The following is a 15,852-nucleotide window of genomic DNA, read 5'->3' as shown; positions in this document are numbered from 1 at the left end:
ACTTCCTCCATGAAAAGTCTCCACCCTAAGATGCACACACACTGCAGAAAGGACAGGCACTTACCTGGGCTGGCAGATGGACTCGCAGACTTCTTTTCTGCAAAAAAACGAAAAGAGATGTGTAAAGCAAAGAGAAGAATAAAAGAAAATGTCTGTTTCTAGAATTAAAACTGCCAAGTCTTGCAACCTTGTCATAATTTTACCTTAAGTCCTTCCCCTCCCCCTCTTTCTTCCTTCCTTTCAAGTCATTTATTTTTATTTTATGTGTATGGGGTTTTGCCTGCATGTATGTCTGTGTGCCCGTATGGCATGTATGTCTGTGTGCCCGTATGGCATGTATGTCTGTGTGCATGTTTGGTGCTTGAAGGTCAGAAGAGGGCATCACATCCCCTAGAACTGGAGTTAGAGATGGTTGCCAGCTTCTGTGTGGATGCTGGAAACTGAACTCAGGTCCTGTGAAAGAGTAGTCAGCACTCTTAACCACTGAGCCATCTCTCCATTTCTCTGCCTTAAAATTTTGAGCTTTTCTTTCTTGTAGCATCTAAGGATGTCTGCCTGTGGACAAGGGATTGACCTTCTAGATTTATATTCCTTCCTGCTGGGTTGAGCAGTTCCTGGGGTTTTGAAATTTCACATGGAGATTAATTCTGCACAGAGGTTGGAGAGGAGATTGGTATCTGGGACAAAGCTTTGTGTTTTTCCAGGAAGTCAAGAATGGACTGTCTGGGCAGGCTCTAAACTTGGAAAGGTCTGGTGGCTAATTACCAATCATGCTTGGAAATCCATTTTTCCAACCCTGGAAAATGTTAAGAGTGTAAAATAAAGGAAAATAAAATATTGCTAGGTTGAGAAATGCCCTAAAGCAGGGTAGGGAGAAATTGACCATTTTTTTTTTTTTCTAAAATGTATGGAAGTCCTTTAAGGACATTTTTGCCATTGTGGACTACTGATGCAGTTAGCTTACCTACTCTACAGCTGCAGATACTACCGAAAGCAGATCCAGGTCTGATGCAGGAAACAGGACAAAGGCCCCAGCCATCCAGTTCAAACCTAGCAGGCTCCTGAATGTGAGGAGGGAGCATCTCCAACAAGAGAGGAGGTCTCCCCTGCCAGGAGCTGACACCGGACAAGCTAATAACTAGCAGGTAGTCTTCCTGAGATGGATTTGCCTTAGATTAAAAATTTATGACAGATTTGCTCTGATAGGTAAGACCTAGGAAATATCCATTTTAGGAAAGATTTCTGTTATTAATATGCTTTTCCTAATATTATCAAATATATATAACTGTCACTAGGGATTAGCCCACCCTTTTGAGCAGATCTCTGCAGAACAACATCATCTATTTGTCTATACAGGGGTGCTATATAAACAAATAGATGATTTCTTAATTCTTCATGATGATCCTATAAGAATTCCTAGAATTATATCAGTATTTATTAAGCTCTTTTATAGTGGGACTGCTATTTGGTCTTTTGTGATAGTCAACACTGCAACGAGAACTCTACCAGTCTTTAGTGTCATGAGTTAATTGCTTCTGAGATAGTAAGCAGGCATACAACTATTCAGAGCACAGTCCCAAATGGTAAAACCATTAACCAAAGGTCGTAAAAAAGGAACTAACAATTTATTATAGGTGTTGGGACAGAAGATAAAACATTGACTGGGTTTATGTATGCAAAACTTCACTAATAACTTAGTTATGTTTTTAAACTCTCCATGAACCTGTGGAGCTTTGGCAAGTGATAAATGTTTAGCCAGATAGTTACACCTAATGGGTATGCATATAAAAATTCCCTGTTTAATAGAACAAAGGCTGCTTCACTTAATCTCCTGCTGTTTTAGGATGAGGTGCTAAATGGTTTTTTTTCCCCTCTGCCTCAGAGGAACTCAGAAGGCAGGTCAGCTAGGGAAGCAAAGTGACTTAGAAGTGAGATAGGAAAACATTTTATGATTATACAGCAACCCTAAATTTCTTTTAAGACTTTTAAGTCTTAACCCTGCTGGCACTCTTCCCCTTCTGCTGCCTGAAGAAGAACCAAGAAAAAGAAAGAAGACCCACCAGGGCTGCCCCCCCCCCACCCCGATCCCCCAGCCCCCGGCACTCTCAAGCTCTGGGTAGTCGTGGACTTGGTAAAATGGAGCCAGGCCACACTGCTCTGGTTTCTGTCTCTGTCTCCCCATCATAAGACCCACCATTCAGTGATGACATATGCCTTACCTTTGCAGTGCCCATCATAATCAACCTGGATCTTGGATCCAGTGAGGCAGGCATCTCTATGAAGTTCACAGTGGTTGAGGTAGGTCTTGCCATTACTGCCACACACAGGCCTCTTGTGAGGTTTGCATTGCTGAAACAGACCAGCAGGAGGGTGTTTGTGTAGCCATGGAGGCCATATGCACTCATGCTGCCATCTTGTCAGGTGACCACCTGACAAACCACCATCAGAGATGGAGCCTGTATGCTGTCAGAGCCCAGGGAACCCAGTTCTGGTTATCAGTGACTCTACTATGTTTGATGCAGCAGACACTCATTACCCCAAGTTCTCCATGTCCCTCTGTCTATCCTAGTCCAGTGTGAGTACACAAACACCCCGCTGTTGCTATAATAGTTGTACTACATGAATCCTCCCTGCAATGGCATGAAGAGGCTGTGCTTTCAGGAGGGGATGAAGTTACCAGGGCTCCTTCCTCATGAACAGAATTCAGGCCTTTACAGAAGGGATTTCAGAGCATTTGTGCCTTTGGCCTGCTATCCTTTCCTTGTGAGAATACAGTGTTCAAATGTTCACTGGCAAGAAGAGACCAGGCCCTCACCAGACAATAAATGAATTTGCTTTGATTTTGCACCTCACAGCCTCCAAAACTGCGAGAAGTATACAAGTCTATGATTTAGAAAAGTTCCTAGCTCAGGCATTCCACAATGGAAATTCTGTCTCTGTCTCTGTCTCTGTCTCTGTCTCTGTCTCTGTCTCTGTCTCTGTTACAAGGACTTCTTTCTCTTCTTCTCTGTAGTATTTGGGAGCTATTCAGCTTTTGTCCTGATTTCACAACCAGTGTTGTAAGGCTGACAGAGAGGGTGAAAGACTGCAGGAAATCATAATGGACAGAAATACGGAATAAAGTTCATTCGGCTTGTAGGCACACTAGAGTTACTTGAGGTATGAAGGGGAAAAAAACAAAACAAAACAAAAACAGCTATAAAAAGAAGCAGAGTTCTGAGCCAGGAAGTGACTCCGACCCTTTCAAGGTAAGAAAGGTGGACTGCACTTATTCACCGAACTGGCATTTACTACTGTTGCTCACCAAGTTTTCCATACTAGGCAAAACCAACATGGGTATTACAGCAACTCCTGGGAATTTGCTTAGAATCACACAATTACCATGGACAAGCTGAGCCTAGAAGTCAGATTTTTAGTCTAATTAATGTTACCATATGGTAGCATACATACTTCTAATGCAGACCTCCAGCGTGAAGGGATCCTAACAGGATCAGGTTTTAGGTTTCAAGTTGGTACATTTTCCCTTAAATGCAATAAGTTAGGGTCTAACCCATTTCCAGGATACAGGGCAGCTTGATAGAAGGGAGAAGAGAAAAGCCCATGGCCATTGTATTCACATTCATATTAAGAATGAAGATTTATTAAAGTCTTGCTTACTTCTCAAGGCTTATTTTGCCTTTCAAATGCCATTTAAAAACAAAACTCAAAGCTGACACTCTGTCTGATAATTTAAAAATCTGCATACCCTTTGACCCAGAAGGTGCCCAGTGGCCATCAATTCTAAAAAATAAAGGGTATTTGTAAAATGATACTATTGTTGTGGTAAACAACCCCAGAGAACTACTTAAATATCCATCTCTTAGGAAATGAATGAATAAATTTACATTTCTAAATATTACACAGTTGTTTTAAAATGAGCTAAAAAAAAATCTATGCTGATATGGGTGGCTTCCATGGCCCACCAAAGGCTGCAAAGTAAATTGCACAGACCTATGTGTGGAAATGTTATTTTGTATAAAATAGATAGGGGAAAGTCTAGTGTTTAGAAAAGTTGTTAGTGCCAGTTACCTAAGACTAATGAGAACTGAGCGCCATTAGTACAAATGTCTAAATACCTATGCTATTTAACACACAAACAATTAGTAACTTTTTAATTTAAAGAAAAGTTTAAAATGTAATACCATACCTAATTTCATGTATTGCAATACAGTTTACATATTAAGTAACACTGCAATGGAGTGACTTCATAGAGTTTTAAGTTGAAGGAAAAAAGGAACCATTTACTCTTACAGAGTCTCCCCTCAGAACATTTTTTTTAGGTCACTTTTTCAAAGTGGGTCAATGTGACGAATATACTTGTGACTAGCCATGTGACCTCTTGTTACACCAGCAGTCAGTGGAATTACAAAGATTGTTCAACTATCACAACCACTATCTCAAAGGATGGACACACGTTGGATTCGTATGGAAAACTACACAATTCTTGCTCCTTCAGATGCAGCACAAAAACAAATAAACCCAAAATTCAAAAGGTAGAAACTATGACAGACTAGAAACTAGACAAAATATTGATGTACATCCTTTCATGACTCATGCGTCCCTCTGTCCATCCTACCTCACCGATGACTGCATCGTAGCACCCCTTCCTCTCTCAACCTCAACTGTACCCTCCTGTACACCTCTCTGTGTTATATGTGTGGTCTAGGATCCACATGGGAAGGAGAACATGCGTTTTGTTTTTCTTCCTGAGCCTGAATCATCTCACTTAATAGTACACCTTCTAGGTCCATCTATTTTCCTACACATTTCATTTTTCTTTAAAGATAAATAATATTTCTTTTTATATCATTTTAAAAACTATTATTTTATGTATGTGAGCGTACTGTCACACCAGTAGAGGGCATTGGATCCCATTACAGATAGTAGTGAGCCCCTAGGACCTCTTTGAACTCAGGACCTCTGGAAGAGCTGTCAGTGCTCTTAATCACTGAGCCATCTCTCCAGCCCTGAATAATTATTCATTGTCTATATGTCCCACATTTCCATCATCTGTTCATATGCTGATGGACAACCAGACTGGTTCTATTTTCTTGTTAACATCATTTTTTTTTCTTTTTTTTTCTTTTTCTTTCTTTTTTGGTGTTCATGTATGTATTGAGGCCAAAGATCCATATTGTGTTGTCCTTGGTTGTTTTCAGTATAACTTTCTGAGATAGAGTTATCACTATGCCTGGAGCTCATGATTTGGCTGGAATGGTTAGTCAGTGAACTCCATGGATTTGCCTCCTCTCGCCCAGCACTGCGGTCAGTGCCTCCTGCTGCCATGCCAGTCATCTGTGTAGGTCCTGAGGCTGTGATGGCAGCAAGCGCATCTCCTACTGAGCAAGTTCTCAAGGACCCCCTAAACAGTCAGCACCCCCCATGCCTGACACCAGGACTCACCTCAATGCAGAGGCACGTGGGCTCCCCCTTCTCTGTGACGGCACATTCCCTGCCAGCTCCACAAAACACATTGGCGCAGATCTTGGATTTGCTTCTAGGTTCCTCCTAAAACACAGATCATAAAGGATGCCACGTTACTGAGATGAGCCCATCACAGGATGAAACATTGGTGGTAATGACCTTTCAGGCTTGGGGCTTCCGTGTGCCAAAAGTTATCTTTTAGCATCAGACTCACAGGCATTGTTCTGGCTCAGGTACAGGCACTGAAGATTGTTCCCCTGTGAAGAGTGACTTTCTTGCATCCTTCCTCATTAAAAAAAAATACGGTTTGAGCATTTGTGATAAAGCCAGCACTATGCTAAGGGCTAGAGCTACACAGGGCAATCTTTGATCTCATGAACTCTGTGACTCTCAGGGAGGAACACATATACGGAAGGGCCACAGTGGGTGCTCTGGGGAGCAGGGGTGTATGGGAGAATCAGATGGCCCTTTCTGAAGATTCCACACCTTAACTGTCTCTTTAAGGATGAGAAGTCTAAGCTAGGAAGAAATGGAAACACTGGAGACACATCCAGACATCTTAACACCAAGGTATTTACTGCAATACCATCTGAAAGGACCGAAGGATGGTCACCATGTGGATATGCTATGATATCCAGCCACTCTCTGTGTGTACCCAGGCTACAAGATGAAGAGGACCAAACCCACTCCAAAAAGAGTATGGCCCCCAAGCTTCTTGCTGGTCAGGTTTCCTGTTCAGACAGATGTTACAGAACTGCAGGGAGAGGAAGGTCTGTATGCCACATGTGGATTGTGATAGGACCAGTTTGTTGGTGGTACATTCCTTTACTCCCACGACATTCACCCCCCAGCTCTGTGGTAGTGGTGGATAAACAAAGACAGGGATTCCCCCGGGGCCTCTGTTCCGCCAGGCTGGGCTGGCTGAATCACCCAAGGCTTCCAGGCCTTAGACGACTGGGCTGGAGCTGGTTACAAAACAACAAAGACAGAAGAGGCCTACGAATGACTTGGGTAACAGCAAAGTCCACATTTCCAGCCCTTGCCTACAGTGTATCTAAAGAACTCATACCTACAAGGCTTACTGTAACAGTAAATGTTTTAAACGGGGGAACCAGACACACACACACACACACACACACACACACACACACACACACACACACACACACACACACGGAAACAAAGTAGAGGCTTGAGAGGTGATGGGTCCATAATAGCTGCTCTGCTGCCACTTGGAGGCTGCTCTGCAAACTCCAGGTTATTCTTGTCTCCCATAAGCCCCCTTGCCTGCCATGCAGAGCTCTCATTGGTCTAGAACTCATTTGCATGCTCAGATCTCATTGGCTTAAATGCTGTTGCTAAACTAATTTTTTTTTTTAAAATGTTGCTAAGGAGAATTCAAAAAAGCTGGCAGACAGTGAAGAAAAGAGGAAGTAATTCCCAGAAGGGTGGAGGATGGATTTAGATCTTTGTTTCCTAAACAGAGAGGGGGAATAAAATTGAGCAAACTCTTCAGACAGACAGGGCTCTCCCTCTTGTGGGAGCTGTGTCTCCGAGCAAAAAGCAGAGCCAGAAGGGAATAGAAAAAGACAGTGCTGATTGTTATAAAAGACAATTCCAGTGGCCTCTTCAACTTCCCTGAGCTGAACACTTTAACCCCTGGGCCTATCACAGGAGCTGAAGATACACAAATGCACAAATCAGTGAGCTTTGGCATATGTCTGCATTCAAGGAAAAACTCAAATGTTCCCAGTGTGTACTTAACTAGTCCCTCTGATCCTTTAAACTACACATCTCCTCGTCTGTGGGGCAGGAGAAAATGGTGGGTGGGGGAGGGGGCGAGCATGATCAAGGGGACACCTTACAGGGCTGCTTGCAGAAGATCCTGCCGAGTTCAGAGCCTCATCTTGTCTCATGTGCATGTTTATTGTTTAGTTATTGGTGTGTGGGAGGGGCACACCAGTCAGGGCAAGTTTGTGGAGGTCAGAGGATGGCTTTTTGGGTGTGTGTGTGTGTGTGGGGGGGGTTCTCTTTCCATCGGGTGAGTTCCAGAGATTGACCTCTGGCCCTCTGGCCTGGCTACAAGTGTTTTTACCCAATGAGCTACCCCCTCTTCTCTCCTACTGTGGTAAATATTCCTAATAAACACTATTATGTGGAATCTGAATTCAACCCAAGTCATTTGCACAGGTAGCTCACTGACGTTATGTTTGGAGGAGAACACCTTTTTCTTTCACCCTAACAACTAGTACTTGAAGAGTGCAATTAAAAACGTGAATGTTTTCACACACAGCATTTCACCTTACTGCATGGCTAACCTGAGAAGAGCATGCATATGATTATTAGCTCCATTTTACAAACGAGCAATTTGAGGCCCCAAAAGGTCAAATAATTTGCCTAAGTTCCCCAAACTAAAAAGAGAGAGAGAGAGAGAGAGAGAGAGAGAGAGAAACCTCTATTCAGCCCACGGGTAACTAAGAATCCATTTGTAAACACCTGGCTTCCCTCAAAGTGACCTACTATGGTTGGTGCTACTTAAGCGCTCTATATGTTCCTAATTCCAGAGTCATATTATCCCTCTTTTACAGGTAGGAAAGCTGACTTGAGAGGCCCAGTAACAAAAAGCGATAGAGTTGGATGTTCCTCCAACCAAAGGCAAATGATTCCTTTATGTTTGGTTGATTCTTACATCCGTATGCATTAAGGTTAGGGAAACTATAATGGGAATATGGATGTTACAATAGCAAGTGTAAGGCGTTTAGATCCCATATGCAGCACTCATACCCAGCCCCCTTCTTTATCTGCCACGAGTATTCTCTTGCAACCCCCTTCCTTGGGTGCAGACATAAAACATTGAAGGTTAGAATTGTCTTGAGAATTAACTGAGCCGCGCCATGTGCTGTGTAACAGGAAGCGACTGTCACTACAGGGGGTGATTTATTTTCAGTTTCCCCTGCGAAATGATGTCACTGTCACCTTGGACTGTCATGTCCCCATTCTTCCCTGTCTCATTGACAGTGGAAAGGTACGCCAGTGCCGAACTGACAGGATGCAAAATGCAAAGGGCCCAGCAACCCCTGGAGGGCCTTTCATACAGCAGAGATGGAGGAGGCTCTGGTTATATAAGCGGTCTCTTTGCAGGTGATATATCTGTCAATAGGTGGCAATCTCTCTCTTTGTCTCACACAGCCCTGAGCCGCATTGCAGAAGAGCCTTCCTGGCTGCTGCAGCCCCGCTCTGTCCTTTCAGTGAGAAATACAGGCGTGAGGGAGAGGAGGGTAGACCCGCCAGGGACACAGGCAGAAGGATCTGCCAGTGTGGGAAGGCTGTCTATTCTGTGGTGCTCAAAGCCATTCCGTCACCTCCTCACAGTGAGTATGCTTGATTACAGACGTCAAGGTCAAAAATGAAGGGCACTTCCTCTAGGGAAGCATTTCTTTGTGCCATTCAAAGCTGTCCATTAAACCCCAACATCTTTGAGAAGCCAAAGTATTGGAGCCATTCCTTAAGGCTGTTGGAAAGTTCCTTAGAGTCATAAGTGGGCTTCTGTGGAGTGGCTGGTTCTGGCCAGAAAGTCTAAGGTAGTAACCTAGTCAGGGGTTGCAAAGGCCTTAGGCCACGGGCTGACATACTGATGCTAACTCAGCACCCACAACAGTGCGCGCCTCTGCAGACATCTGTGCTCACCATTCCTGTTCAGGTGTTGGCATTTTCAGTTGCATGTAACAAATGAGGAGTATTTGGGACTCAGAAAAGCTCCGTGGAAGCACCAGCGACAGGCAAGTCACGAAAGGGACACAAGTTGACCTAGTCCCTGAGTCTCCACAGTCCCTTCTCAAGTAAAGCCAAGAGAGGGTGCTGCAGGCAGAGGGGCCAGCTGCACGGCCTGGCACAGGGATGGCGTGCAGCTCTTTCACTATTTACACTGTTTACACTGTCATCAGTCATAATGACTTTTGGGAAAGATAACCACATTGGCCTGTGCACAGTCTCCATACAAGGTCTCAGGCATGTCCATTCTTACAAATGTGTGAACAGACACATAGACCTGAATGTACTCACGATGGATGAAGTATTAATAGGGGCTATGTTCTTTTTGTTTTGTTTTGGTTTGGTTTGGTTTTGGTTTTTTGAGACAGGGTTTCTCTGTATAGCCCTGGCTGTCCTGGAACTCACTTTGTAGACCAGGCTGGCCTTGAACTCAGAAATCCGCCTGCCTCTGCCTCCCGAGTGCTGGGATTAAAAGGCATGTGCCACCATGCCCGGCTGCGGCTATGTTCTTGAAGCATGAATACCTAGATGTAGCTTTAAAAGCCAACAAAACACTTGTATGGTGGCCCGTGAGAGACTGAGGCATGAAGATATTGAGTTAGGCTGTTGTGGGCTACATAACAAGATTACTGTCTAAAACAACAACAACAACAAACAAACCCAAAACTACAAAACAAAGCAAAAATCCCCCAAGCATCAACAATTAAAATAAATAAATAAATAAATAAATAAATAAACAAGTAATAAATAAATAAATAAATAAATAGAAACTCAACAAGCTTTCTGCTGCTGTTTTAGTTAGGGTTACTATTGCTGTGATGTAACACCATGACCAAATGCAACTTGGAGAGGAAAGGGTTCATTTGACTTCCACTTCTACATCTCTGTTCATCATCAAAGGTCAGGCCAGGAACTCAAGCAGGGCAGGAACCTGAAGGCAGGAGCTGAGGCAGAGGTCATGGAGGAGTGCTGCTTATTGGCCTGTTCCTCATGGCTTGCTCAGCCTGCTTTCTTACAGAACCCAGAACCACCAGCCCAGGGATGGCACCACCCACAGTGGGCTGGGGCCTCCCCCATCAACCACTAATTAAGCAAATTTGCTGACAGCCTGATCTTCTGGAGACATTTTCTCAAATGAGGTTCCCTCCTCTCCAGCTTGTGTCAAGTCGACATAAACTAACATAGCCTCCAATAGAAAAGCATTAGGAACTTGTAGCTAGGATCTTCCACCTTTGACTTGTCTCCATGTTGTCTTCTGAATGCATATGACAAGCTAGACTTTGAAGAGTTAGTCTCATGGCTAATTTCACACTACAAATTCTTCTGGGCCAATGAATGCCTTTTACCAGTTGACAACTTTCAGCTCTTGCATGTTAACGATGCTGTGTGATTGCATAGCAATTTTTAAATCAATTAAACTTATTTTAAAAATTGATGTGTGTGTGTGTGTATGTGTGTGTGGTGTGTGCATCTGTATGAGGATAACCTGTGGGTGCCCAAGGATGCCAGAAGAGGGTACTGGGTCTCCTGGAGCTTGAGTTACAGGTGGTCATGAGCCAGCACATGTGGGTTCTGGGAACCGAACTCTGGTCCTCTGGAAGGACACCAAATGCTTTTAAGCACTGCTTGGCAATCTTGGTGGGCTATTTTTCTTGTTCTCTCTCTCTCTCTCTCTCTCTCTCTCTCTCTCTCTCTCTCTCTCTCTCTCTCAAAGGAGCTTGACATTAAGCCCTTCCAGATCTGAGATCCTAACATAATGATTGCCCCAAGATGACATTCATTGTACCCTGGCCCTAGCCTCCAGCTGTCAAATTCAGTCTAGTTCCAATAAACCATTCTATCTCTCTACAAACCAAGGAACAGATCATCTTCAGCCCAAGGTTTTACAGACAGGTAATTATTATTATTATTATTATTATTATTATTATTATTATTATTATTATTATTATTTTGCATGCAAATAAAAAAGAAAGTTATTTGGAAAAAAACCCAAAAAACCAGTAGAGGCGATCCTGTGCCCGAGTCTCTGGGTTGAACAGCCCAAAATATACATTGAAAGGTTTCTAAAAAGCCTGTTGAGGTAAAACTGTTTCTGCAAAACATGGGTTCTGGCAAGGACGGACGTTCTTAAGCAAAGCTGTTCATGTTGGCTTAGTGCAGCCTCACTGTTTTGCCAGTTGGAACTGGGTCAGCAGCATGGTCTCTGTTCTTGCCCCCATCCCACTCCATTCCTCCTCTCACTCTGTCCTGCTTATGCCAAGGTGGATATGCAGCCCCATTTGCCACAGCTCTGTAGTAGAGCAACTTTGTTGACACGAGAAAGGGTCTCCTTGCTTCGTCAGAATTAGCCACAGAAACTTCACGAGACTATCAGGACCTCTCAGATGCTCTCCCGGAGTACAAGTTCATAAAAAAGCTGGAGAGTTTAGAGGAGAAAACGAAACCTCTTCCAGCTGCTAAAATCTAGCTGGAGCATCTGTCACATGACCCCATGCAGTCTCTGCACTTCAGCTTTGAAATGGAATGTGCAAGCCATCAATGGACGGGAAAAAGAAGGGGGAGAGCCGCTCTACAGCAGTTGGCCTGATTTGCCTGGCAGTACACGAAGCATTTGTGCCAACCCCACACTTAAGAGTCCTTTGCCTGTGTGTGTTCCCAGCCAAGGCCTTACCTCAAGTTTAAGAGACCAGGGCCACGTGTGGATTTCGGGAGGCCTAAAGCTTGAATGTTTGGGGCGGGGCTCTATAAGAACTTGCAAAAGTGAATGCAAACTGGAGCCCAGGGTTCTGGCTGGGAATGGCAAGCAAAAGCAAGGAAACAGATGCTTAATTACCATCCAGGTCGCTCCCACTTGCCATTTGCTTCATTGTTTCCGTCTTAAACAGAGCTTTCTAACAATGGCTTTGGGCCTTTTGTCAGCCTGTCCGTTAGAGCCCTGCAGAATAGCCTGCACACATATGGCTTATCTCAAGCAAGTGGCTTGCATACTTTGGCTTCCCACAGACCCACTCTTAGAGAACAGTTTTCACATTAAATGCCATTTGGGAATTCAAAGTTTCAGTTATACAAGATGAGAAGTTTCTGCAGACTATGTATGGTATTTTGTGAACTAAACTGTAATGGATGGTTTTAATTTGAAAAAAAAAAAAAAAGAGGGAACCTTAAATCTTCTCAGGGCAGGCACACAATAGTATCTATTACTTAGAGGGAACAGAAATGTTAGTCCATTTGGTTGTATATGAATTAAAAAAAACAAACAAGAATTTTCTGTGTACTTTTGTTTTTTGATTTTTGTCTCAAATACATATTTTTTTTGTATACCAGTCAAAGCTTAGACTACCTGATGAAACTTCCTAGCCCAGAACATTTATCTATTCGAAATTAGCCTAGTAGATCCGTACAAGAGATTCATTCTCCATTCTTTCAGCCTAAGGTTTGTACACTTTAGTAGCCAATGTAGGGCATATAAATAGTTCTCCAGGCTTCTTCAAATAAGGAAAGGAAGTGACTTCAATGTATTTAAGCTTAGATCTGATAAATGCCATATTGACTAAAGAATGATGACAGCACATGCCTGCAATCCCAGCACTTGGGAGGAAGAGGCAGGCAGATCAATGTGAGTTCTAGGCCAGCCAGGGCTGCACAGAGAGTTCTGCCAGCCAGGGCTATATCATGAGGATCTAGCTGTCTATGGTGGTGAGCACACCTGTACCTCCAGCTCTGAATAAGGAAGATCACCTGAGTCTAGGGGCTCCATACTCGCCTAGGAAGTAAAATGACACTGCCTCAAAACAAGCAAGCAAGCAAATGAACAAACAAAAAACCAATGAAGATAACAATCTGTGACCTACACGGCACGAGGAATATAGCATAAGTTTAAAAGGAACTGAGGGCATGGCCTCCATCTTTAAGAGGTTTCTAACATAGCTGGGTGCTGAGACAGGCATGTTGACACCTGTAATCCTGCCAAAGGGGGGCTTGTTGTACCCCCTGCAGTATGGCAGGGTCTACCCATAAGCCCTGTAGATACACGGAGAAACAAAGAAAGGACTGGGAACATGCTGAGACCACTCATGGGAGGAGGGTAGAGACATAATTAAAGGACATTTAAAACTTTCTAAAGAATATGGAGGTCTGCCAATATACTGGGTGTTGGGGAAGGAAGGAGCCATGGAGGCCTTTAGTCTTGAGGGACCATCAGGTGGAGGAAGGTCTCTGTCAGAGACCCAGCCTTGGCAAGAGGGTAGGGGGACACAAGGTAGGCAGAGTCAGGTATGGACACTAGTCTAAGCAGGCAGTAGAACATCCCCACTGGCAGCTGGAAATAGGGAAGGAGATGCACATCTGGATGTCATCTTGTAGGAGTGAGAGGTGGGGGAAGAAGAGCCTTTGGACTCAGGAGAAAGGGTGGGGGGGGGGGAAGGCTGAGGGCAGCTGTGGAGGGGCGGGAAAATCGGAAACAGAACCCAAGAACAAGCACAGCGTGTGCCCACCAGCCCACCAGGGGTCTCTGCGAGCAGAAAGGACACCTTCTCTCCAGGCAGATGCAGTAGCAGACTGGTGTACAGGGCTTGGCAAGCACAATGCAGGTAGGGTTACAGGCTCTCTCCTTTCTCTGTAGTCAGCAGCTTGCTCAGCGTGCGAGGGCTCTAAAGGTAAAGCTGCCAAGAGAGTAGCAGAGGAAGATTCAGGATCCTGGGAAGGAGGCTCTGAAGAATGGAAGATGAGTGAACGGTGACTGGGTAGACGCTGGGGTGAGGCGGCGAGAGCATTTCAGTGCTGAATCAGGCACCAAGAGGCAGGCTGGACCTAGGGGAGGGACCCTAGATATGTGCCTGCCGCCTATACAGTGTGACTCGGGGGAAAAAGCTTCATCTCTCCGAGCCTTCGTTTACCAACTTCCAATATACGGCGGCTGTACACGATGCTCAGTTCCCTTGGACTGTTTGAATTCCATTAAATAGCTAAAGGATTTATTACTTTATGCGATCCTGAATACCAAGTGTTTATCTCCCTAGGAAGAAATGTAGAGAATGAGTCTTTATAGACTTTTTGAGATGAGGGTCTCACTATGTAGCCTCGATTTGCCTCAAATACAGTGTGTGTAGCTCAGGGCTGATATTGAACTATCAGGACTTCTCTTGTCTCATCCCCCAGGGTACTGGGATGACAGGCAGGCCCACCATGCCCATCCGGTGCACTTGCCATCTGGATGGAATTTCAAGGATATTGTTGGAAGCATTGGAGTAGATTCCCATAGACTAAGGACTTCATAAGCAAGCAATGCTTTCCCATTTTCTCCGGGGTCACTCTGGAGTAGCACTTCTCAACCCGTGGGCTGCTACCCCTTTGGGGTTGAAGGGCCCTTTCACAGAGGTCACAAAAGACCATCCTGCATACCATATATTTACATTATAATTCATAACAATAGAAAAATTACAGTTATAAAGTAGCAATAAAATTATTTTATGATTGGGGGTCAGCACAACAGGGGGAACTGTATTAAAGGGCCATGGCCTTAGGTAGGTTGAGAACTACAGATCTAGAGGAAACAACAATGGATACCCAAGTGGGCTGACTTCACTGGTGAGGAGCCTGCTGGAACTTTCTACCCCACTCGTATGCTGCTAATGTAGTTTTAATTCTGCCTACATTTGCCTTGTATGAAAAAAGGGGAGGGGGGAAGAAAGGGAAAAAATGGCTAACGGAAATTCACTGGAGATTCAGTCTCCTTTTCTGCCAGGAACCTGTCACTGAGGTATGTCCTGTGCTGCCAGGACTCACATTCACTCTGCATTCATGCTCCAATTATTTCCACATGTAGTTCAAGAAAAATGGTTGACTGAGGGTCTCATTTGCTTTCTTCTTCTTTTTTTGTAACTTCCCCCACACCTAAATTCCCAATTCTCTCAATTCTGACTGGTGAACACTCCAGGGCAGCTGGCTGAGTGGTCCCAGACAGCCAGTTTTAGAAGCATCCCCTGCAGGGACAGCCACATCTGCAGGAACATCCCTGCTTGCTCTCTGTCCTCCATCCCAAGCAAGCTGACTCTCCATCTCCCCAGGCTTTCCCAGCCAGGAACCAATTAGCATTCATTCTTCAGAAATCTCAGTGGAATGCAGAGTTCATTGCTCTGATTTGGTGGGAGGAAGTTAAGAGATGGATAAAACCAAGAGCCATCTTGCTCCCCGTTAGTCAAGTCAAGCACTATCTGGGTGTTGCTGGCAATACATGCTTCCCAGGGAAGGAATTGGCTGTGGCAAAAGAACCACAGTGGCTTCCTTGTTTAGGGAGTAGCTTATTCTACTCCTCACACCTACCTGCAGCTTAATTCCATTATCCCAATTTGCACATGGCTCCCTGTTTTAGTCACTATGTCACTGAGACACCATGACCAATGCAACTCTTATGAAAGAAAACATATAATTGGGGGTTCACTCACACTTTCAGAGGTTTAGTCCACAATCATCATGGCAGGGACATGGTGGCAGGCACACATGGTTTGCAAGCAGGTAGAGTGACTCTGGGTTTAGCATAGGCTTTTGAAACTTCAAAGCCCACCCTCAGTGACACACTCCTTCTGACAAGGCCACACCTTTTAATCCTTCTAATCCTTT

The 15,852-nt window shown here is 44.4% G+C and overlaps 1 protein-coding gene across 1 annotated transcript in view; it reads right to left on the bottom strand.

Moving 5' to 3' along the window:
- The window catches only part of Fstl1 (follistatin-like 1), a 59,462-nt gene that overhangs the window by 15,264 nt on the left and 28,346 nt on the right, over positions 1 to 15,852 (bottom strand). The window contains exons 3-5 of the mRNA NM_008047.5: positions 5,443 to 5,547; positions 2,220 to 2,349; positions 65 to 97 (exon numbers count right to left, since the gene is read on the bottom strand). Of these exons, the coding sequence (NP_032073.2) occupies positions 65 to 97; positions 2,220 to 2,349; positions 5,443 to 5,547 (268 nt within the window). The remainder of the gene's footprint in view (positions 1 to 64; positions 98 to 2,219; positions 2,350 to 5,442; positions 5,548 to 15,852) is intronic.

The sequence above is a fragment of the Mus musculus genome, chromosome 16 (genome assembly GCF_000001635.26).
Source record: "Mus musculus strain C57BL/6J chromosome 16, GRCm38.p6 C57BL/6J".
Lineage (NCBI taxonomy): Eukaryota > Metazoa > Chordata > Mammalia > Rodentia > Muridae > Mus > Mus musculus.
The sequence above is the reverse complement of the archived record's forward strand: the minus strand, read 5'-3'. Positions and strand labels throughout refer to the sequence as shown.